General features: G+C 51.7%; 1 protein-coding gene across 1 annotated transcript; it reads left to right on the top strand.

Annotated features, from left to right (window-relative positions):
• Positions 1-21,827, top strand: Zdhhc18 (zDHHC palmitoyltransferase 18). The gene is made up of 8 exons (XM_076860975.2): positions 1-387; positions 5,473-5,633; positions 14,041-14,190; positions 15,861-15,998; positions 16,099-16,147; positions 16,679-16,781; positions 18,948-19,060; positions 19,932-21,827. Exons 1-8 carry the CDS (start codon positions 71-73, stop codon positions 20,047-20,049), a joined length of 1,149 nt encoding a protein of 382 aa, XP_076717090.2. The 5' UTR covers positions 1-70; the 3' UTR covers positions 20,050-21,827.
• The last annotated feature ends 1,201 nt before the right edge of the window (positions 21,828-23,028 follow it).

Genomic DNA, 23,028 nt, shown 5'->3' with positions numbered 1-23,028 from the left:
CTGTTCGCCCGGGTCCCGGAGCGGTCCGGCCGGCCCGCGGGGCACGGAGCCGAGGCCCGCGGCCGGCCGCATGAAGGACTGCGAGTACCAGCAGATCAGCCCCGGGGCTGCCCCGCCGCCCGCCTCCCCCGGGGCGCGCCGCCCCGGCCCCGCCGCGCCCCCCGCCCCGGGACCCGGGCCCGCGCCCGCCGCGCCGCGCTGGAGCGGCAGCGGCAGCGGCAGCGGCAGCGGGAGCTTGGGCCGCCGCCCGCGGCGCAAGTGGGAGGTGTTCCCGGGCCGCAACCGCTTCTTCTGCGGCGGCCGCCTCATGCTGGCGGGTCACGGCGGCGTCTTTGCGCTCACGCTGCTGCTCATCCTCAGCACCACGGTCCTCTTCTTCGTCTTCGAGTGAGTTCGCGGCGCTCGCCGCGCCCCTATCGCCGGCCGCGCGCCCCTTGCTCCCCTTGCTTGGGCACCCACCTGCACGGCCCCTCCGGGCACTCGCCCTCTCAGCCCTGAGCCCGCCCGCAGCCGCCTGCTCCTCTCCGGTCTGTCCTGAGGCCTCCCCTGGCTCCCGACTCATCTCCTGTTTGCCCGCCCTGGACCCCTCCACCCTTGCCAGCCACTCTGCCCTCGGCCGCTTTGGTTCCCTGCCTTTGCCGGCCTCTGAAGGAACACCACCCTCCAGTGTCCCTTCACCCTGCCCCCCAGCCTCCCAGAACCAGCCTCCCAGAACCAGCCCCCCAGGCCTCCTCGGTTCCTTAGGTAGAGCCCTCCTGCTCTCTCATCCCTAGACCATCTCTTGCACATCCCACGTTCTTTCTGACCCCTCAAGGCATCTTTTCTTTCTGAGCCTTCCAGACAACTTCTAAATTTCTATGTCCTTTGGCTGTGTACATACTATCCTGAATTTCCTAGCATCTTCTTGTTCCCTCCAGGTCATCCCAGGGTCTCCTTTCAGACCCCTCCTGTTTTTTGCTTTCCCTGTCATGCTCACTGTGGATCCCAAGGCATCCTCCCACAAACATCTTGGGGTCTCTCTGGCTGCCTCTTCCTTCTTCCCTTAGCTTCCTCAGAGCTTCCTGTCCTTCCCTTAGTCCCCTGATCCCCCCAGATGTCTTCCAGGTCCCTGCCCCCATTCCTGACCTCATGGCTTTTTTCCCCTTCTTACCATTCTGGAGCATTCCTCTGGCCTGTTCCACATCAGGAACAGCTATGTGCCTTGTTATTTCTTAAAGAAAGGATCCAGAGTGCTTTGGTATGACAGGTCCTTTTTGACCCATGGGTTTTTTACTCCTTTGTCTCCCCAGTGACCCTGGATTGTCCCACACAGGATATCTGTTTTGTGGATGAAGGAGTGGGTACTTATAACTTACCAGGACCACATTGGTGATCAGAAGTTTCCACCCCACCTCTCTAGCTGGAGCCACCTGCCACATAATTCCTTGCACAGAATCCCAGGCATCCACACCCACCCCATGAGCCCCACCTTCCCCTCCTGGCTGTCATCTCTTGTGGTCCTCTTGTGGTGTGGTTGAGAACTCTGTCTCTGGGGCCAACAGCTTCACCTCACACTAATTTTGTGACCTCAGGGCAGTAACTTCAATTTTCAGACCCCCTGCTTCCTCGTCTGTAAAATGGGGTCTTTAATAGTACCCACCCCCCAGGTGATCATGAGATTGGCCTGCGGGCTTTTAGCCCAGTAACACTAATCTGATGTTGGCTACTGTTAGTACTTGTTGTCTTCACCAGAAAAACACTTCACAAGGGCATGTGGCCATAGCCAGGCTGTCACAAAGACACCAGCTCCCAGGTCCCTTTCCAGTTGCTAGATCATGTAACTGCAACCTCAGATTGCCCCTTGAAGCAAGGTGAAGACTTCCTATAAATTGGCTTCTTCTTTTCATCCACTAAACACTCTGCTCTTTCTTTGTCTTTGTGGGAAAAAAGTTCAGGGATGATTTAGAAATAGAAGCTCTGGATTCCCAACCCACAGGGTAACCCCTGGGCTGAATTTCAGACCTGGTTGTCCAGACCAGACCTGTGGATGCTATGAAAGTGCCTCCTCCAGGAGCCCCAGGATGTGCTTAGTCTCTTGCCCAGGCAGGAGGAAGCAGTGCTTGCAGCGGTTGGCCCTGTGACCTACAGTGTGAGATTCAGTCAGTTCAGAAGCAGGACAGTTGCTGGCTGAGTGAGTAGCTTTGCTGGTGACTTATTTGTCCCCTGCTAGGGAGAAAGCAAGGACTTCCAGGCTCAGAGAACACTTGTGAATCATCTTGGCTTTTGTCTCTGCTTGTCCTTGTCCTCACTTGAAGTGGTAGATTTGGCAGCAGGGTTTGGTGAGGTCCTTGAGCTCACCTGGGTCTGGACCAGAGTGAAATCTCAATAAGAACCTGGAGTGGTGGAAGTGCCTTTAGTGAGGCAGGGAGCACGGAGATGCTCAGACACCCCCATTGCTCTGGGAAAAGATACAGGTGGCCATCTGGGGCCTTTTCTGCAATGAATGGTTTTGCTTCCTTGTTTGGTTTGGTGGATTGTTGCGCAGGCCTCCTGGCTTCTGCCTACTTCCCACCCCCACCCCCACCCCCACTGCAGCAGGAGTGTCCCTTTGATTCCTAGTCAGATCTCAGTCCTCCTGGTTCTCTGGGTAGGAGCCAGAGCTCTGGTCCCTGCTTCCCTTCTGTCTACTTCTGCCCCATTGTCCTGATGTGCATTCCCATCCAGGCAGGTTGGCCTGCTTGCACACTCCTACCTCGGGGCCTTCGCACTGCTCGGAGTGTCCTTCCTTCAGATAGCCTCATGCCTCACTCTTCCCTTTCCACACCCTTCCCTGACATCCATGCTGCATGCATACTTGTTTGGTAGTTTCTTGCCTGCCTTTGTACATGAGAGCAGGGTATTGTTCTCCTCACTGTTGTATCCTTAGTCCCTAGAACCAGTGCCTGTATATTGCAGGTACTAAATACAGCAACTACTGGTTGAAAGAATGAATGAGCAAATCAGTTTTTGGGAGCCCAGAGACTTTGGCCGGCTAAGTGAACTTAAATCTAGCTGTGGGCCCAGGAGTTCCCCTCTGGAAAATCAAGAGACTAGGACTTAGTGTTTCTTGAAGGTTCTACAAGTCTCAGAGTTCAAGTCTTCTCCGTTCTCCAGAGAAGTCTGGTTGTGCATGAACTGGACAAGTTGCCAGTGGGTGACCCTGAGCGCCCGGCTGGTTCTTTTTGAGAATCAGATCTGGGAGCACTGAGATTTGTGGAGTAGAGCATGGACCCCTAGGAGTTCTTGTCCTTGGCAGTCTCTGCTCCTCAGGGGAAAGGCTTCTATGGAGCCACAGCACCTGATGCTAGAGGCTTCAGAAGCAGTGTGTAGATGCCCACAGGTTTGCTCCCTGCCTCTGTGCTGGCTCCTGGCCTCTTGGCTGTTCTTGGGCCTCCAGCCTCCAGTCATTTCCAAATAGCTGCTTCCCATTCCATTAGTCCACTCTGTCTTTAGGAGGGAAAGCAGCATATGACAGTGATTAATATAGTATGGACCTCAAAGTCAGATCTGGCTTGAGTCCCCCCTCACCTCAGACAAGTTACCTAAGTTCTCTGAACTTTAGTTTCTTCATCTATAAATTAAGAAGCATAATTTCAGAGGGTCTCTGTAAAGATGTTTGTTTGGTTGGTACTAGGGATTGAACCTTAAGGGTACTCCGACTGAACTACATCCCCAACTCTTTATTTTTTTTTATTTTAAGACAACATCTTGCTAAATTGCTGAGACTGGCCTTGAACTTATGATCCCCCTGCCTCAGCCTCCTGGGTCATTGGGATTACAGGCATGTGCCACTGTACCTAGCTCTACTATAAAGATTTATGGCACATAGTAATTGTTAGTACTTAAGATATTATTAATAATAATTTATGAATTAGGGCCGTAAATGGCACATAAAATGCCTTCGAAGAAGACAGCTATTTCTGACCTCTTGCTGGAGGGGACCACTATTCATTCATTTTTGGAAGATATATACTGAGCACCTTCTTGGTACCAGGTGCTGGCAGGGTGCTAGGGGATGTTAGGTGAACAGGGTATCACAGTCTGTCTCCTCATAGGGGCTTGTGTCCCAGCAGGGAACAGGCAGTCAACACATCAGCAGACAATTAATATTTTTAATTTTATGCAAGAAATAAAGAGTATTGGGAAGGGCTGCTTTATACAGAATTTCTCACGGATGATCCTTCTGAGGAAGGAAGAGCATTCCAGAAAAAGAACAGCAAATGCAAAGGCTCTGATGTAGGAAAGAGCCAGGTTTGTTTTAGGGGCTATCCTGAAGCAACTGTAACAGGATTCATGGGGGCAGGGTGAATTTCATGGAATGAGGCTGGAGAAACCTTCAGTAGGAACCTTCCTGAATTCAGTAGGGTCTGGACCATGCTTGGCCTATGAGGCTGTGGTAGGGAGTTTGGATTATATTCAAAATGTAACGACATGGTATAATCCCAGCAACTCAGGAGGCTGAGGCAGAAGGATCTCAAGTTCAAGGTCAGCCTCAGCAACTTAGCGAGACCCCGTTTCAAACTAAAAAATAAAAAGGACAGGAATGTGGCTCAATAATAAAGTACCCCTGGGTTTAATCCCCAATACTACCAAAAAAAAAAAAAAGGATGGAAGATGGATCTGAGAGAGGGATGGGGGCCTGTGGTAGGCTGCCCACCTGCCTGGTAGAGGAGGACACATGTTCATCCAGCAGCCTCACAGGGCCTGAGCTTTCTTTTGGCTGTTCTCTGAGCCACCTAGGGTTAGGGGTCCTGGCACATTCCTATGGAGTTATCATGCCTTAGGTGACTATGACTGATGTGCTGTTGCCCCCAACCCTTTACTCATTCTGGTTTTAGCTTCAGTGTCTCTCCTTCAGGGGGCCTCATGGGCTAGGGACTCTTGTCATATTTATGGCCATTATTCCTGCTGTTTATTAAAAGTGTTGCCTGGCTCAAGGAAGAATATTTGGGAAGTGAGTGATTGAGTGAGGAGGTGAATGAGTAAACAAATATGGCCATGGGTGGTTTATCGCGATAGTTCACTTAATTCTTAGTACTGCCTGGAGCCCTGTGTTTCAGAGGATCCTGAGGCTGCAGCTAAGCACTGGGGTTAAGAGTGCTGGGATATGAGCTTGGTACAGTGGCACAACTGTAGACTCAGCAGCTACAATGGGAGCATCACTTGAGCCTAGCAAGGAGTTCAAGGTCAGCCTGGGCAATGCAGTGAGACCCTGTCTCAATGTTGGCGGGGGAAGGGGGGGATGGCACTGGGATCTGTTGATCACTTTGCCGTGAGCTCAGCGGGGACGTACAAGGCTAGATAAGTGATGCTTATTATGGGCACTTATATGGGAGTGGCTGCGCTCACCCAGAAGCTGTGCCTCAGCCTCAGCTTTATTCAAAAATGTGATACCTAGTACCCCAGCGAATCCTTGGGGTATCTGCTGATCTCTCTCTCCATCTCTCTTTCTAGCTGCCCCTACCTGGCTCGCAAACTGACCCTGGCCATCCCCATCATCGCTGCCATCCTCTTCTTCTTCGTCATGAGCTGCCTGCTGCAAACAAGTTTCACCGACCCTGGGATCCTGCCCCGGGCCACTGTCTGTGAAGCAGCTGCCCTGGAGAAACAGATTGGTGAGGCTCATTTATACTCCCAGCTGAAGCTGTGTCTTTCCCAGCTCCAAGTTCCTGGACTTGGGGAGGAGGCCCAATTTTTCTCTTCTAACACTTTGCTAGGAACTGGGTTACAGTAGTGAGCAAGGCAGGCCGGAGTGGACGCTGGAGTGGTGGGAGCCAGATGATAAACAAGCAAGAAATGCTAGCCAGAGCTGGGGATGTGGCTCAGTGGCAGAGCACTCGCCTGGCATGTGTGAGGCCCTGCGAATTCCATCCCCAGTACCAGACCAAAAAAAAAGAAGAAGAAAGAAATACTAGCTAAGCTGGGTATGGTAGTCCATATCTGTAATGCCAGTGACTTGAGAGGCTGAAGCAGGAGGATCACATTCAAGGTCAGCCTCAGCAATTTAGCAAGGCCCTTAGCAAAATGCCATCTCAAAAATAAAAAGGGCTGGGGATATGGCTCAGTAGTTAATTGCCCCTGGGTTCAACTTCCAGTACCAAAAACAAATAAACAAACAATAACAAAAGAACTAGCCAAGAAAAGACTGTATTGGCAGTCAGCATGGCACTGAGTGCTAACTCAGGGTCAGGCACTGTTTTAACCTTTTCATAGGCATGATCTTATTGAACCCATTAATCCTATGAAATGTACCATTGTTATTCTCTTTTTACTGATTGATTAAATTGAGGCACAGATAAAGTAAGTAAATAGTCCAGGATCACCCAGTAAATGAAAGAGTTGCACTGAGACCCCAGGCAGTCTGGCTACAGTCCTCCTCTTAAACATTCATAAATAAATTCATTTATTCATCAAACATTTATTGAGCAACTGCTACGTGCTAGGCACTTTTCTAGATGCTGGTGATAGAGTAGCAGTGAACAAAACTAACTAACATTAATCCTTGTTCTCATGGAGACGATATTCCAGGGGAGGAGAGAGACAGTAAACAAATAATTAAATGTCTAGGATTCAGACAGAAAGAGGAGGGAGAGAGGATAAGAGCTGCAGAAGGGCATAGGGTTTTAAGCAGTGTGGTTAGGGGAGGTTCTGTGAAGGAGGTGATATCTGAGCAGAGGCATGGGCCTGTAGAGATGAGGGCCTGGTGAAGGGACAGCAGAGGGACACAGTAGACATGGGCTTGGGCTGGTTTAGATCCCGTGGTCGGTCAGGAGCCCTCTAAGAGATGGGCCCCATAAGATGTGGTAGGAATACGAGGATCTTCAAACAGTAAAGGGAGAATCCCAGGATGGTGAACAAACTGGGTGGATGTAAGGGACAGCAGGTGCCTTGTGTGGCCCTTGACTCCTCTTAGCCTGCTGTGCAAGTTCCCCTGGACCGCTAGGCTCTGGGGACAGGGCCTTAATCTCAGCTTGCTCCACCCTAGCTCCTTCCTGTCGAGAAGTGACGTGGGTGTTTGCACACCTCGGGGGTTTCCGGTTGATGGCTGGTTCCTTCCCCTGACAGGCTTTTAAATGCCCAGCTGGCCCTGAAGAGATCTAGTGGCCTGTAAATGTCAGAGCCCTGCTGTGCCCATCACTGGAAGTAATTCACTAATTCTCCGGAGCAGCTTGGGAGGGACCAGCGGGGAGAGGGTGCTCTCTCCAGTTTTGTGGGTTCTGTCTCATTCCTTCGCCAAGCCTGTTCACAGCCACACCCAGGGCTGCTGCCTGACTGTCATCTCCATCCAGCTTCCTTCCCTTTGTGCCCCCGGCCACTGGCCATTCGGCCTTCCAGGTGCAGCCTCTTTAGTATCGCTGGGTTTGACCTGGGCTGGTGCACCTGGCAGTAAAGAACGCCCAGCACCTGGTTTCTCCTCCCCTGAAGGTCAGGGCTAATCATAAGGCAGGATTATGGACCTGCTCAGCCAGACTCTGAGATCTGGCAGCCTGGAATCCTCTGACCTCCTGTGAGCTACTTGGGTGATAATGACAACAGTAATCCCCATGTTTGGGAGAGCGTGACCATTTGCTCCATGCCTTCCCTCCATTATCCCCACAGTTCTTCACAACATCTGATGATGAAGGCGACCCTGTAGGCCTCGCAGACACTGAGCCAGTGGTCACAAGGCGTGGGGTGAAGGACCAGAGATGGAGTGTGTCCTCACCCCCAAACCCTTTGCTTTGTCTTCTGACATGGCCATGGGGACACAGTCCCTCTGTCCTCCTGTCTGCACTCTGGGACCTACCTGAGCCAGGCCATCCATGACCTTCCCGTGTACATTCTCCTTTCTTTTCTCCCCTGTGCTGCGTGGTTGTCATTATGGAGTTGCCCTGTCCTCTGGGCTGTGAGATACACAAGTATCTTGTTCACCTTGTCATATGGAAGGGTCAGTGATGGTGGCTGACAGGATGGATGAACCGCTAAGAATGAACCTACATAAAGATGCTCCTTGCTGCCCGTGGGGTTGTCAAGAGACGGTTGGCATATCCCATGGAGGCACTGTGGTTTCGTGCCTTTGTGTGTGAGTTCCTGTGCTGTCTCCTTACTGCAGAGGGGCAAGGAGTCTGAGTGGTTTCTGGTCTAGATCAGCACACCGTGGAAGGCCTGCCCACCACAGGCCAGGCCAGGCTTTGGGAGAGGATTGCAGGGACTGAAGTGTCTTCCACCTGAAAGACTTGGAGAGGCTTCCTGGAGAGGTGACAGTTGAATCAGGCCCTGAAGTTTGGGTGGGATTCAAGCACAGGAAGACGGAAGGATGGGGCCAGGAAGATGGAATAGAGAGAGGACAGGAGTGGGAAGGAGGAGGGACAGGCCTGGGGTTGCTGAGCAGGCCGAGTTGACTGGAGCACACGGAACACCACAGCAAGGAAGGGAACAGTGTAGGGAACAGTGGAATCAGCCTCACAGGGCCTGAGCTTTCTTTTGAGATCAGTTGCCAAGTCTGAAAGCGACATCTTTGGGACCTTTGAATCCTTAAGCTACAACTGAAGCCAGATTTTAGGGTGTGGCCAGGAGGCTTCTGATCAAAGTAGAAATGTTTTCTTGGTAAGGACTAAGTCTGTGGGACTTTTCTGAGAGGGTGAGGGTCTACTCTGAGGTGGTGGTCATAGAAACACGCACTGATTCCTGGTCCTAGGCTCATGCAGACAGTGCAGACTTCTCCTTTCACCCTCTCCCAAACTGGAGATTGAATTTGGGGGCCCTTTACCCCTGAGCTACTCTGCAGCCCCCCCCCCCCGCCTTTTAAATTTTTTTTTTCATTTGTCAATGAACCTTTATTTTATTTATTTATATGTGATGCTGAGAATCAAACTCAGGGCCTCACACAGGCTAGGCAAGTGCTCTACCACTGGGCCACAACCCCAGCCCCTCCAGCCCATTTTTATTTACTTTTTTTTTTTTTTTTTTGCAGTACTGGGACTTGAACTCAAGGGCACTCTATGACTGAGCTACATTGCCAGCCATTTTTACATTTTTATTTCAAGATGGGATCTCGCTAAGTTGCTTAGGGCCTTATTAAGGGCCTCAACTGAGACTGGCTGGTCTCCAACTTCCTGTCTCCCAAATTTCTGGATTACAGGTGTGCATCACTGTGCCTTGCAGTAATATAAGGTGTTTTCCCAGGGGTGTTTAACCACTGAGCCATGCCCCCAGCCTTTTTTTTTTTTTTTTTTTTTTTTTTTTAATTTTGAGACAGGGGACAGGGCCTCACTAAGTTGCTGAGGTTTGCTTTGAATTTGGGATCCTCTGCCTAGCCTCCTGAGCCACAGGAATTACGGTGTGTGCTACCATGCCCAGTTAGTATAAGGTTCTTAATTCTGCCCCAGAGGCCAGGAGCTTCAGACCTGTAGATGTCCAAGGTGCCTGTCCAGCAGGGTGACCAGCTCCTTCCAGTTTGCCTAGGACTGCTGTGTCCTAGCACCAGAGGTCTAAATCATCCCAGGCAAACCAGGGCAGCTGGTCACCCTAATCTGAGATCGGGACTTGTCACCTGGTGCCCATGTAGCTGGATCAGCCTGCGGGCTCTGGGCAGTTGGAAGAGGTAGAGTGTGGGAATAATACTCCTGAGAAGCTCCTGATCTGATGAGAAATAATGGAGACATCTGAGTTTGAGGGACAGATGCACACCTAGATTCAGCTAGACCCAGGTGCACTCATGGGACAGATGCAGTCTTTCCCATGTGCTCCTATGTGCCAGCTCACAGACCATCCGGTCCTTCTCTCCACCGGGTCCTGAAGGCTGCTTCCTGGGGCAGACCCGCCTCACCTTCCTCCTGTCTTGACTCAGGCTCTGCTGGTCAGGCCCCCAGTCCTGGTCTTCAGTTGCAGTTGTTTCTCGGAAACCCAAATTTGTCCCTGGTCCTCCTAGACTGGGAACTCGGGTGATTCCCGGAGCCCTTGGTGCTGTTTCCATCCGTCATGAAGTTCATGTCTCTTGCCCTTCCCATATCCATATGTACCTTCATTTCCCTGGTATTTTCCTTTAAATATAATCACTGCATTCTGTCATTTTGACCAATGACATACTCCATAAAGGACTGTAGTCCCATAAGATCCTATCACCTAGTGGCATCGTAGTCCTCTGTTTGTGTAAGTACACGCTGGTGTTCACACAGCGAGGAAATCACACCTAGTGATCAATGACACATTTCTTAGAATATAGCCCTGTCCTCAGGCAGCAGGGGGTTGTATATTTTGAAAGTAAAATGTCTGTCACCCTGTTAAGTGGAAAACCAGACTCAACTTCCTCTCTGTAGATCAGTCACGCAAGCAAAGGCAGCAATACTGCAGGTTTCCTGGCGGTTACAGCTGCCCGTGGACCGCAGTCCCTTTGCAGTACGGGAGGTTCGAAGTTCCAGGTATTAAAAGTTGTGGCTTTCCCTTGATGGAGAGTAGTGAAGGGAATCATTTCTCATGACATGATTCACTGGTGCTGTGTCCAGGCAGGAAACAAGTCATCTTCCATCTTCCGGAATGTTCGCTGACAGGGGTGGAGCCAGCAGAAGGAAGCCAGCTGCAGCCCTGCCTGCCCTCATTTCCTCCCACTCCCCAGGACCTGAAGCTCGGCTGCATGCTCAGGGCCTTTGCCTGTGCTCGTGCTGTCCCCTCTGCTGTCCCTTCTGCTGTCCCTTCTGCTGCCCCCTCTGCTGTTATGCCTTCTAGCCCTGGCAGGCCTGAGGTCTCATACTCTCTGATCCAGCACAATTGCCACTTTTGATTTGTATGCTGCCTCCCGTCTCCACTCCACTACTCCCTGTTGAATTCTCAAGGCATTGAGTATAGATAGTTGCATCAGTAATTGACTGATTATGGGTTAGACCTTGGTGTTATCTTATCTATCTGTGTGTCTTGCGAGGTTTATTATTGTCCATCTTAGACTTGAGGAAAGTGAGGTTCAAGGTGCTAAGCAGCTTCCTCAAAGTCTTAGACCAACAAGTGGTCATACCAGGTTTCAAAATGAGGAAAAAAAAATGACACGTCAGGGCTGGGGCTGGGGCTCAGTGGTAGAGCGCTTGCCTGGCACGTGTGAGGCACTGGGTTTGATCCTCAGCACCACCTAAAAATACATAGATAAAGGTATTATAAAAAAATGACATGTAGCTGGTCCAGAGTCACTGCATGGTGGCATTGACTCAGTGCTTCCTACACAATTCCTCTACCTGACTGCCCTCAGGCTGAGCTCTTCCTGTATCCCCAGGCCTAGCACTAGGCTTGGTAGGTGATAGAGGCTCCATAAACCTCTGGGAATGAACCCAGTGGTCATGTAGGGATTACAGTGACCTACCCCCAGAGACCTGGGCACTGTGGCTGACCTTGAGCTGGCCTTGGGAGCTGGGAGACCACAGTTACCTCCATAGGTGGTGACAGGGGGGCAGTAAAGCAGTCAGGGCCTCCCTTCACTTAAGCCTTCTCAGGGGCTGGGGTGGAGCTTGGTGGCAGACAGCTTACCCAGCATGCCTGAGGCCCTGGGTTCCATCCCCAGCAGTCCAGAGCCAGCCAGCCCTGGGGGTTTCCACACCAGCACTGGCCTTTAATATAATAACAACCTCAGCCATTCATGACGCCCAGCATGTCCCTTGGTCAGGAGGAAGTTCTGAGGAAGTATATTTGCATCTCATCATAGCCATTCGCTGGGAAAGGATAAGTCCCTCCCCTTGTGATCACATCCTCAGAGACTTTAGATACCCTTCTAGAAGGGGTAGGAGAGCCTTGCTTGCATGAGAGCACCTTTTTTGGAGGTGAGGGGTGGGGAAAGAGCCTGACATAGCAGAAGGAGCCCTGGAGCAGGTCTTAGATTTCCTTAGTGCAGGAAAGCATCTCCTCTGATCAGTCCCTCCTCCTTCAACAAATATTTTTTGAATACCTGCATGTGCCAGTCAGGCACAGGGTGAACAAACAGATATCTCTGACTTATCTATATGTACTTTCTCCTTACCTGCCACACCCAGGCCTTAAGCAGTATCTTGCACAAAGTAGGCACTCACATTTTTAAAGAATGAACAGAGACTGCCCCGGGAAGCAAGGATTCTGGGTTCAGCCCTGCCTTGTTCTGCTGAAGTGAACTCTCCTCCCATCAGCAAAATGTGGGCACATGTCCCCTTGCCTAGCTTAGAACATTCTCTGTGGTCCAGTGAAACAGGGAATGTCAGTACACCTTAAAATCATGTCTTTACATTGAAGCTCAAGACTTGGGATGGGGTGTGGCTCAGGTAGAGCACTTGTCTAGCATGCCAGTCCCCAGCACCATATACTCACAGAGGCACACACGCAAACCAATAGTCAGAAAAAAAACCCTACAATCCTACTAGGAAAAAAAACAACAACACTACAAAAGAAACAATCTAATGATTTGTAAAGAATAGAATTGGCATAATTAAAAAGAAAGAAAGAAACTTAAGAAGCTCAGCCTTTCGGTCAGGAATGGCCGAGGAACTTGCTGCAGTTGCTAATTAGCTGTCATTGGCCACGGCCCCTGGGAGGAGCACCTGGAGGAGGGTTCTGAGACTGAGTCTGGGCCGGTGAGTGGTCAGCACTGTTTGGCCGGAGAATAAGCCAGGATAGCTGCCCCTGCCAAGCCTCCAGTGACCTCTGTTCAGCACCTGGCTGGTACCCTCCCTCTGACATGGCACCTCTCTGCCTCCCTGTCTCTTGAAGGTCTGAGGAAGTGGTGTGTGCACAGCTTCACTTCCTCTTTCTCAGAGTTGGGAAGAGTCCTTGTTGCTGGAGGCCAGAACATGCTGGTCAGCACTCCATCCCTGCCTTGTGGGAGAGTACAGGATCCCCTCTGTCCTGGGAAGGACCATCGGGATCTACTGAGGATTCTAGTAGCTTCTCTCAGCGCTGAAGAGGGCCTGTGACTGTCCTCCACTCACAGATGAGTTGTGTTCTGAAGGTTTCAGTGAGACCCTGTCTCTAAATAAAACACAAAATAGGGCTGGGGATATGGCTCAGTGGCCGATTGCCCTGGAGTTCAACCCCTGGTGCCCCCCAAGAATAAAAATATTTAAAAAATAAAGAGATCTTGGAGCCAGGCATGGTGGCACACACTTGTATTCCCAGTGACTCCAAAGGTCGAGACAGGAGGATCACAAGTTCAAAACTAGCCTCAGCATCTTAGTGGGACCCTGTCTCTAAAAAATAAAATGGGCTGAGATGTGTGTCTGTGGTGAAACACCCCTGGGTTCAATCTCCAGGACCAAAAAAAGAAAGAAAATACTATTAACCATCTAGATTCAGTGAAGTAATTCTTAATAGTGTCTTATTTATGTCATATACATATATTCTTTTTAAACCATTTCCTAGTATATCATAGACATTTTACTCATAAGTATTTCAGCATACATCTTTGTGTTGCTGGGGCTACAGGTGCCCACCACTGTGCCCAGCTAATAATTTCCTAATTTTTAATCCAGTCGGATTTGCTTGCATGCTCTCCAAATATCTTTTGTTGCCGTGGGGGGGGGGGTTGTTTGTTTGTTTCTCAAAACAAGATTCATTCAAAGATCATATGTCGAATTTACTTTTGTCTTTTCTTAATGTTGAATCACCTTCCCTCTTTTCATAAGTGAAATTGCCTTTTTCTTTTTTTTTTTTCTTGGTGCTCGGGATTGATCTCAGGGCCTTTAACTCCTGAACTTCCTGTTAACTGGGACATAGATCTAGACTTGATAAGATGTACCTGAACTTATCTCACTAAACCTTCCTGGGGACTGCATCTCTGGTGGCCCTTCTCAGAGATGAGCCAGGCCAGCAGGTGTGTGAGCAGCTGTGTTAAATGTCAGCAGAGTGCCTGGCGCGTGAGAAGCCTCGGGACCTAGTAGCAGCTCTTCATATTTGTCCCTGCCTTAGGCCAGGGACAGATACACCTTCATTTGTTCCTGGGAAACAGTTTCCCTGAGGTTTCTCCTGTTGCAACCAGGCAGCAGGGTCCTGCCCTGGGCTGCCTGGGTATCCCCTACCTCTCTCTCTTCTTACCCTCAGACAACACAGGCAGTTCCACATACCGGCCTCCCCCTCGGACACGGGAAGTGATGATCAATGGGCAGATGGTGAAGCTGAAGTATTGCTTCACCTGCAAGATGTTTCGGCCACCCCGGACCTCACACTGCAGTGTCTGTGACAACTGTGTGGGTGAGTGGGAGGCCTCAGGGAGGATGTGGGGGTGCCTGAGACAGGCTGAGTCATGGGACAGGAGGTCTTGTGTAGAGCAAGGTGGGTAGTGTCTTAAATACCCAGGGCTGGGCAGGAAGTCTGGTTTGTTCAGGTTTGCTCTGAGTGTGACCAATGGCATTAGGATCGGTAGGTCCCTTAACCCCCAGCTCTGAAGTGTGGAGCAGATAGAGAGACCTTGAACACTTCTCCTGGCTTCAGCTGGTCTTCAGTAGTCCAGCTTCTCAGCCTGGAACAGTAATATTCCAGATATGTTCAGACCAGAAAGAGAATGGTTTACCACCCAGTGGTCAGAAGTACTGGTTTCCAGGGTTCGGGAGGGTCAAGAATCAAGCTGGTAGCTGGATGCAGTGGCACATGCCTATAATCCCACCAGCTCGGGAAGCTGAGGCAGAAGGATCAAGGCAGCCTCAGCAACAAGGAGGCGCTAAGCAACTCAGACTCTGTCTCTAAATAAAATACAAAATAGGGCTGGGGATGTGGCTCAGTGGTCCAGTGCCCTGAGTTCAATCCCTGGTACCATGCCCGCCCCCCAACAACCCGCCAAAAAAAAAAAATAGAATCAGGCCAATGAAGTGGTGAGGATAGATCTGGGGCTGGAAACTGGTCTCCTGACCCACACTTTAGTGCTTGCTTTGCCTTCTGGCCCTGCTCTTCAGAGGCATGCACTCTGATGGGACCTCACTAGGTCCATAAGGGAGGTGCCATAAGGGAGACACTTCGTGAGGCCCCAGGTGAGCTGAGCCATGGTGACAGTGCACAGTTCTCAGGGCAGTGAGCTCATTGTGCCAGCTCAGCATGTCCCACGTGGGAGAGCAATGAGGAACACCCATGACGGCAGGCAGCAGAGGGGGTGACTCAGTGGGTGTCATTCGCCCCTGAAAGTCTGCCCCACCCACCTCCTGTAAGGGCACTAGTCTTGGCCTGAAGCCTGCAACGGGCTTGTGACCCAAATTCCCACAGGGACTTTCCTCACCAGTCTGGGTGTGTCCCACCCCCAGGGACATAGCACTGGTGTGAGCTCAGCCCTGGCCCAGATGCCTGCTCTCCATGAGTTACATAGCGGCCCGGCCCCTCCCTGAACCTCTAGTCCTAGAGCAGGAGACAGGATTATTGGCTGTTGGCATATGGCTGGGGTAGCAGATCAGGCAGCATGTACTTTTTGTGGGTCATTGTCCCAGGGACAATGGTGGACCCTGGGGATTCAGCCACTGTATGAGGAGGCCACCACAGTCCTTTTCGGGGGGCTCATGATCAAGCAGGGACAGTTGGCCAGTCCAGTGACCATGAGCAAGTATCTGAACACACTCGGGCCCAGTGCAGTCAAGAGGAGCAACAGAGCAGACCACAGGGGACCTCCACCATCTGGGGTCTGAGGGGACTTTTTAAAGAAGTGGCTTTGCAGCTGAGGCATGAAGGAGACATCACTGCTCACCAAGAAGAGAGGGAAGAACGTGTTCAGCAGTGGGAACCAGTGCGAGGCAGGCCCAAAGCCAGGCATGTCCGAGGCCTGGAGCCTGCTGGTGCGGAGAGGGCAGGGGTTGAGAGCCCTGGCCCAGGGTGAGATCTCTCGACTCCTATGCTGGTCAAGGCCAGATTCATACTAACCCGACCCCTTGGCCCTTTTCTAGAACGGTTTGACCATCACTGCCCCTGGGTGGGCAACTGTGTGGGGAGACGGAACTACCGCTTCTTCTATGCATTTATTCTCTCCCTCTCCTTCCTGACGGCCTTCATCTTCGCCTGCGTGGTCACTCACCTGACGCTGCGTAAGTTGTAGGGAAGGGACAGGGGAGCAGCAGGTCTGAGCAGCAAGCTCAGTGAGGACACCACCCCTCTGAGCTGTGTCTTTTGTTTCTTCTTCCCCAGGCTCTCAGAGAAGCAACTTCCTCTCCACTCTGAAGGAGACACCAGCAAGATATCCTTTGTCAGATAGTGGACACCCAGGTGGAAAATAAGTCCCTGCACTGGGGCAAGTCCCCAGAGGGGACAGTAGAGCCTGTATCTGGCCTCTAGAATCCCATGCACCAGCTGCCTCTGTTCACACCAGGCTTGGGCTCATCCTAAATAGGGCATCTTGGGGATGAGCTGGCTGAGAACTCCCAGGAGGCCCTGTCCACTGTCTTCAGGGGCCTGGAAGGAAGCACACTGAGCTCCCTGGACTGGGTTATGTCTGAGGCTCCATATCTGGGAGCCTCGGTTCCCCCTGCTATCCATCACCCCAATCTGGTCTTGTTCTGGTGGGAAACTCCCTACTCCTCCTGGGAACCCAGGAGGTGATCCTGCTGAGAAGTGGTGACTGGGCCACAGGAAGGTTCCAAAACTTGTCACCTGTCTGGGAAATAACTCCAGAAAAGGATGTTGAGAAAGGAGAATTGTGGCAAGCTCCCAGGCCCAGAGAGGCTCCTACCCTCCTCCACCCCATGCATGATGTCCTTGACTGTCCCACTGTGCTGGAGTTGGTGATCTGCTTCTTCTCCATCTGGTCCATTCTGGGCCTCTCAGGGTTTCACACTTACCTCGTCGCCTCCAACCTGACAACTAATGAAGATGTAAGTAAGGCTGAAGCTGGGCTTGGGGAGCTGGGGTGGCCAAGGGCAGCCCTGCTGGCAGACTGCTGGGGGAGAGGGTGGAGGTAGAGGGCAGCCAGACATGCTCCCTGGCCCCGGAGCAGACTCCTGAGATCCCAGCATGCTTTGGCCTCTCAGTGCAGCCTACTAAGGTCCCCAAGTTGTTCTCAGAGTTCTGTGGAGGCAGCACTCATGCCAGGGTACTCATGACTGGCCAGTGTGTGGCCACTTACAGAGTTCCTGAAGTTCCCATCATCTCTTTGGGTCCCTTTGCCTAGCCCAGGCACAAGCACAGGGCTGCTTTTTATCCATTGGATGGCTGAGAGATGTGCCTCAGGGTCACAAGCTGGGAAGGCACAGAGCCAGAGTTGGTGCCCAGAAGCCATATCTGTGCTAGCTGTGCTCTGCCACGCTGCACCTGTAGGCAGTAGCTCTGTGACTGCGGCTCCCTGAGGCATTCTTACTGAGAGCTGCAGAAGGACAAGACCGTGGGGCTCTACTGTCCCTCCCTACCTAGGGCCAGTCCCGATCTCTCCTCCCCATGCTCCAAACAATAAAAAGCAAACCTGAGCATATGTTCCCTGGTTCACCATCTAGTACTGATCAGAGACCATTATCCAAAGAAAATACATTCCATGACCTCGGCATCTCACTTGGGGAAACAAAATTTAACATGCAGGGTGTCCTGTGCTCGGTAATTGGCAAGAGCAGAAGTGACATCAGCCACCATGTCCCAGAGTGGTTTCCTGGGTACTGGTTCTGTAGGGTAGTTCCAGAGCTTAAGCAAAAGGGCAGCTATGGCACAATGAGACTAGAAACGTCTGGGTTTTACCTAGGTGGGTCTTTCCCAGAGCCTTCAATAGCTGACTTCACAGAGCTAGAGATCAGCCAGATCTTGTCTAATGATTCACTAGTCTGAGAATTAGTAGTATTATCTGAGAATTAGTATTATTGTCCCTATTTTTCAAATGGTGACAGACTGAGAATGATCTGTCCAGAGTTGGGTAGCTAGTGAGTGGCAGGGCCAGGGTTCACAGCCAGGTCAGCCTGAGCCCTGTGCATTAAATACTGTCCTTCCTCTTGGGTGGCTACCCAGAGCAGGGAGAGATTGACCCACAAACTTTTCTCTGGAGATTTCTCTTTGATTCTATTGTCTTCTGTCCTGGTTAAGGCCTCTGATCTCTGCTGGGGATCCCTGACATCTGATGGTCTCCCACATTGTCATTGAATGACCTGGGTTAAAGACCTGTTCCCTCTGATACTTCAATCGGAACTGGCTTCAGAGTTGGTAAACTTTCCCCAGCCTCTAGAAGAGTGAAACCAAGCCAGGCATGCACACCTGTAATCTCAGCTACTTGGGATGCTGAGGCAGGAAGGTCACAAATTTGAGCCTAGCCTCATCAGCTTAGCAAGAGCCTCAGCAACTCAGTGAGAGTCTATCTCAAAATAAAAAATAAAAAGGCCTGGGAATGTAGTTTGGCAGTAGAGCACCCCTAGGTTCAACCTCCAGTATAAAAAAAAAAAAAAAAAATAGGAAAGAAAGACAAATGGACCCAAAAAAGATAGCTGGGGGTTGGAGGCGGTGGCTGGCAGTGTAGCTCAGTGATAGGTTGCCTGCCTTGCACTTGAGGTATTGGGTTCAATCCTCAGCACCACAAAAAAATAAATAAAGATATTGTGTCCATCTATAACTAAAAAATTTTTTGAAAAAAAAAAAAAGATAGGGCTGGGGATGTGGCTCAAACGGTAGCGCGCTCGCCTGGCATGCGTGCGGCCCGGGTTCGATCCTCAGCACCACATACAGACAAAGATGTTGTGTCCGCCAAATACTAAAAAATAAATATTAAAAAAATTCTCTCTCTCTCTCTCCCTCTTTCTCACTCTCTCTCACTCTTTCTTTAAAAAGAAAAAGAAAAAGAAAAAAAAAAAAGATAGCTGAGGGGTTTAGCTCAGTGGTAAGGCACTGTCTAGCACTGCATGAGGCCCTGACTCCAATCTCCAGTACTGAGGGGGGAAAAAGAAAAAAGGTAAGGGGAGGAATTTAGGGTAAAGTGTGTACTTAACATGCACAAGGCCCTGGGTTCAAACTCCAGCACCATGTTTAAAAAAGGAAGGTAGAGCTGACCCAGGCTTCCTTCATGCTTGCAGATCAAAGGCTCGTGGTCCAGCAAGAGGGGCGGTGAGGCCTCTGTCAACCCCTACAGCCATAAAAGTATTATCACCAACTGCTGTGCTGTGCTCTGTGGCCCCCTACCTCCCAGGTAAGCCACAGGGTGCAGAGAGAGGTCCCATGGAGGGTGGCACATCCTCACAGAGGTCCTGGACCTCAGCAGACCTCTCCCTACATACAGACCTCTGCCCACTGCCCCATGCAGAATGCATTCTGGATTTGCCATGTAAAGAGATTCTGTGCAAGTTTGTCATTTTTAGTTACATGAGCTCAATGTAGGAAAAAATTAAGTACAAAATATTAAGGAATATTAGGTATTACATATAATCCTACCCCCTCAGGGATCATCACAGGGCCTGTTGTGTCCACACTTGAGCAACCCTGCCATTCTAGTTCGTGCTGGGTGGGGTGTCTACCCTCTCCTGGCAGAAGGGAACCCTGGTGGCTCAGCCCTGCCAGGAAGTTTCCTGTCCATCATGACACCAGGGGGCACCAGAGCTCCAGAACAGGAGTTAAATTGCCAAAGGCACTGCTAGGACTAGACCTCCCCTTGTGGTCCTGTGCCCTCTCCTGTCCCTGCAACCCCTGGTCCCACCCAGTGTTCCTGTGACGTGTCCTGCCTGGTGGGGAAGGGACAGTAGGAATTTCACTATTTCCAAATGCTTATTTTTCACTTTTCCCTTAACCTGCAGCCTGGCTTCCTGTTAGCCAATCAGACAGGTGGGTCAGTTTGAATTAACAGTGAATAAATCTTGTGGCCAGAAGCTAGGTGTCCAGAGACAGAGAGAGGCCTTTCAGAGAGAGTGTCTTAGCCCCGGATGGAGAGCAGCCTCCCTTTCCTCAGCCTTGCTAGGACCAGTCTTTCCCTGGCCAAGAGTCGGACTCTGCCATCTAGCTCCTGGCCTGGAGCTTTGGCATCAGACACGGTCCTCATGTATCATTGTGCCCTTGTGTTTTGGAAGCCTGATTGACCGGAGGGGATTTGTGCAGTCTGATACCGTGTTGCCCTCGCCCATCAGAAGTGATGAGCCAGCCTGTGGAGCCAAGCCAGATGCCAGCATGGTAGGAGGCCACCCTTGAACACGGCTCAGTACTTGCCACCTGCTGGCCTGTCCACCCCTCCGTATTCGCCTGCCGCCCTCCACACCTGCTGGGACCCTCCCCATTCCATCCAAGGGAAGCAGAGGTGCCAAAGACTGGTGTCTTTTCATATTTATTTTCCACTCTGCGTGGCTTTTCCTGAACCGTTCCATGGCTGTACCCTCTGCTCCCCAAACCCAGGTTCCCAGAGCCATGGGCCCTAGGTCTCTCAGCCGATCAGTGGCAGGAATGACAGGAGACCCAGAGCCTCTGGAAGCCATCAAGGGGACCATGCCAAGTCTCTGCGTGCCAGGGCAAGCCCTGTGTGAGTGAAGGTGTGAGCTGAGTGTGAAGCCTCCCAGGTGGGGCACTGCCTGGGCCTTGCTGAGCTGGGGCCTCTGGTGAGACAGGACTGTTGAGCAGCCAGCTCTGGACCTCAGGCCACAGAGAGGATGTGCCAGTGGGCTGCTTTGGTGTGGGGGCTCCTGTTTTCTCTTTATGATGATCATTGTTCTTTCTACTATTGGGTTTTTGGTCTTTTTTGTTTTTTTGTTTGTTTGGAGTTGACCAATAGGATGGGTTCCACGGGGGTAGGGGGAAGCCAGCCAGGCAGCCAGAACCTTAGCTCCTGTAGAGTCCTGAGCAGCGCATAGGAAAGGGGTCCTGGCCCTTCCCCTGCCTGTGGAGGCTCTCTAAAGGATCCCAGGCTACCCCACTATGTCTCTCGCAAGTCAGGGCTGGGGATAGACGGGTTATTCTCATGCTGGCAATACTTGAAACGGGTTTATTATTGCTGGGTATTTTGCACAATTTTATAGACCTCTTTTCTACATAGCCTTTTTTAAATGATGTGTAGTGCAAGGTGAAGGGTTATCGGAAGCCTAGTTCATTTTAATAAGTTTGTTACAAGAGACCTTCTGTCTGTGAATGTGTGTGTATGCGCATGTGTTCATGTGTGCCCTTGTATGAGTGTGGCTGGCTTCCACATCTGCTGGGCTGCCCCTTTTCCCTGTCCCCCTTGATTCAGGAGCAACTTAAGCCATGGGGCAGGGAACATGTGCGTTGGTCACAAGAGCCCCCTGGCCTCCCATTGGAAAGAATCATCCTCTTTAAAGGCAGGAGCTGGGGACTCTGCTGCCACTTCCCTTGCCACCCAGCCTCCAGGTTAGGCTTCCAGCTAAGATCTGCCCAGACAGGCTGTGGATGGGTGTGGTGGGTGGGGTGATGGCTTTGGGGAGCGGCTGCCATTCATCCCACAAGCCACACCTCCTCCCCAGAGCTCTGAGTATGGAACCCAGTGCCAGGGACTAGAGGACAAGGTGTTTCTGCCAACTGGGGGCTTCTGTCCAGAGAATAGGAAGGAAGGTGCAGGATGGGCCAAAAGGCGAGGGAAGGTTGACCTAAATCCGGGCCAGAAACTCAGAGGATGTCCCTCCTTTGCCGGAAGCTATAGTTTCTTATAAAAATAGAGAATTACCCCCAGACTCCTTCTTGGCCCTTCAAGTGGGCCAAAGCCCTTGAAAAGTGACATAGGAAGTCATTAGATCTTGTCCTTCCTTGTTCCAGAGACCGGTGGGTCACAGAGCTGGGAAGTGGCCACAGCAGAGGGCCCTTCTGGGAGAACCAGCTCCACCCAGCCTCAGGACCCTGGGCCCTCATGCAGTGGCCCTGGGGGGTGGGGAGGAGACTGGTTGGAAGAGGGGGCTCCCACCTGCCTTTTATTTAAGCCAGTATTCTTCTTTGATTCGCTTGTAATAAAACTTTTGTTTTTAAGAGTTGATTTGCTTTGGTTTGGTTTTTGTTTGCTTTTCCTTTGCTGAGGCCCCAGCTGGCAGCCTTGGGTTCTTTCAGACAAACTTGTCTTTCCTGGGGAGACAGAAAGATCTGACTGAACAGTCTGGCTGAAGTTCCCCTCATGGAGCTCTGTCTGTGGGAGGCAGAGTAAAGGAAGAGGCTGTGACTAAGCCACCTTGTCCCCTCTTCATCCCCTCCCCTTCCCCTGCCTCAGAGGCTTGGAGCCCTCTTGACTGCTTGGCTAAGGAAATGTTGGAGATTCCAGTTTGCGAGCAGAGCCTCCCACCTGGGTGGTAGGGCCCAGCCAGACAACTCATAACACTGGCCCACCTCTCTGGTATCTCCCCCAGGAGGACACCTGTCAGGATTTTGCCATCTCCTGCACAGCCTGAGGGGGCTAACAGGCCTCTTTGCAGAGGGTTAGCTGGTAAGACCGTATCTCGCCTGGCGGCCAGCACTGCCCGCTCCCCTCACACACCATTTCATCGTCACCGCATGCCTCGCCAACCCCATGGAGCCCATCCATCTGTCTGTGTGTGGTGCGGTGTGTGTGCTAGTGGTGGTAGGTCCCCAGGGCTCCCCTCAAGCAGAAGGATCTTAGTCCTGCCCTAGACTGGTCTGAGAAAGTGGCTTCTCTCAGAGCAGCTGTCCTGCTGGAAGAGGAGGTGAAGGGTGAGGTTGGGGAGGATGGGACACCTGCTCTGAGGTGCCTGGACCTGTTATGGTGGTGTCCTGGTGTGCAGGGGCCCTGGTGTGTCCTGGTCACCAACACTCCTGGTCCTGGCTTTCTGTCCCTGCTGAGCTTTCTCTCACCTGCCTGTTTCTCTCCTGCTTCTTTGCCTGCTGCTCAAGCCTGGCCCTTCTCTAATGGAAAGGCAGGCACTGTGGCAGACCCTGTCCCCCACTGTGGGCCCCTTAGGTCACCTCTCTCCTCCCATCCCCTGCTAACCGTCTCTCTTCTCCTTCTTTGCCATCCTGCCTGGGATCTCCAGTGTGTGCAGGGGCTTAAGGACCTCCTGAGGACCGCTGCTCTCTGCCTCTCCAGGAGTGGCCTGGGGGGAGCCAGGCACCCGGCACCTCCACCTGCCTAACCTGTGGCCCATCTGCCACCATCTGTGCCTATAGGCTCTGCCCCCGCCTGCCCTACAGTGTGTGCTATCTAGGGCCCTCAAGAGGGGACAGGGG

This window comes from Callospermophilus lateralis, chromosome 7, assembly GCF_048772815.1.
Source record: "Callospermophilus lateralis isolate mCalLat2 chromosome 7, mCalLat2.hap1, whole genome shotgun sequence".
In the NCBI taxonomy this organism is placed as follows: domain Eukaryota; kingdom Metazoa; phylum Chordata; class Mammalia; order Rodentia; family Sciuridae; genus Callospermophilus; species Callospermophilus lateralis.
This window is presented reverse-complemented; position numbering and strand designations above follow the sequence as displayed.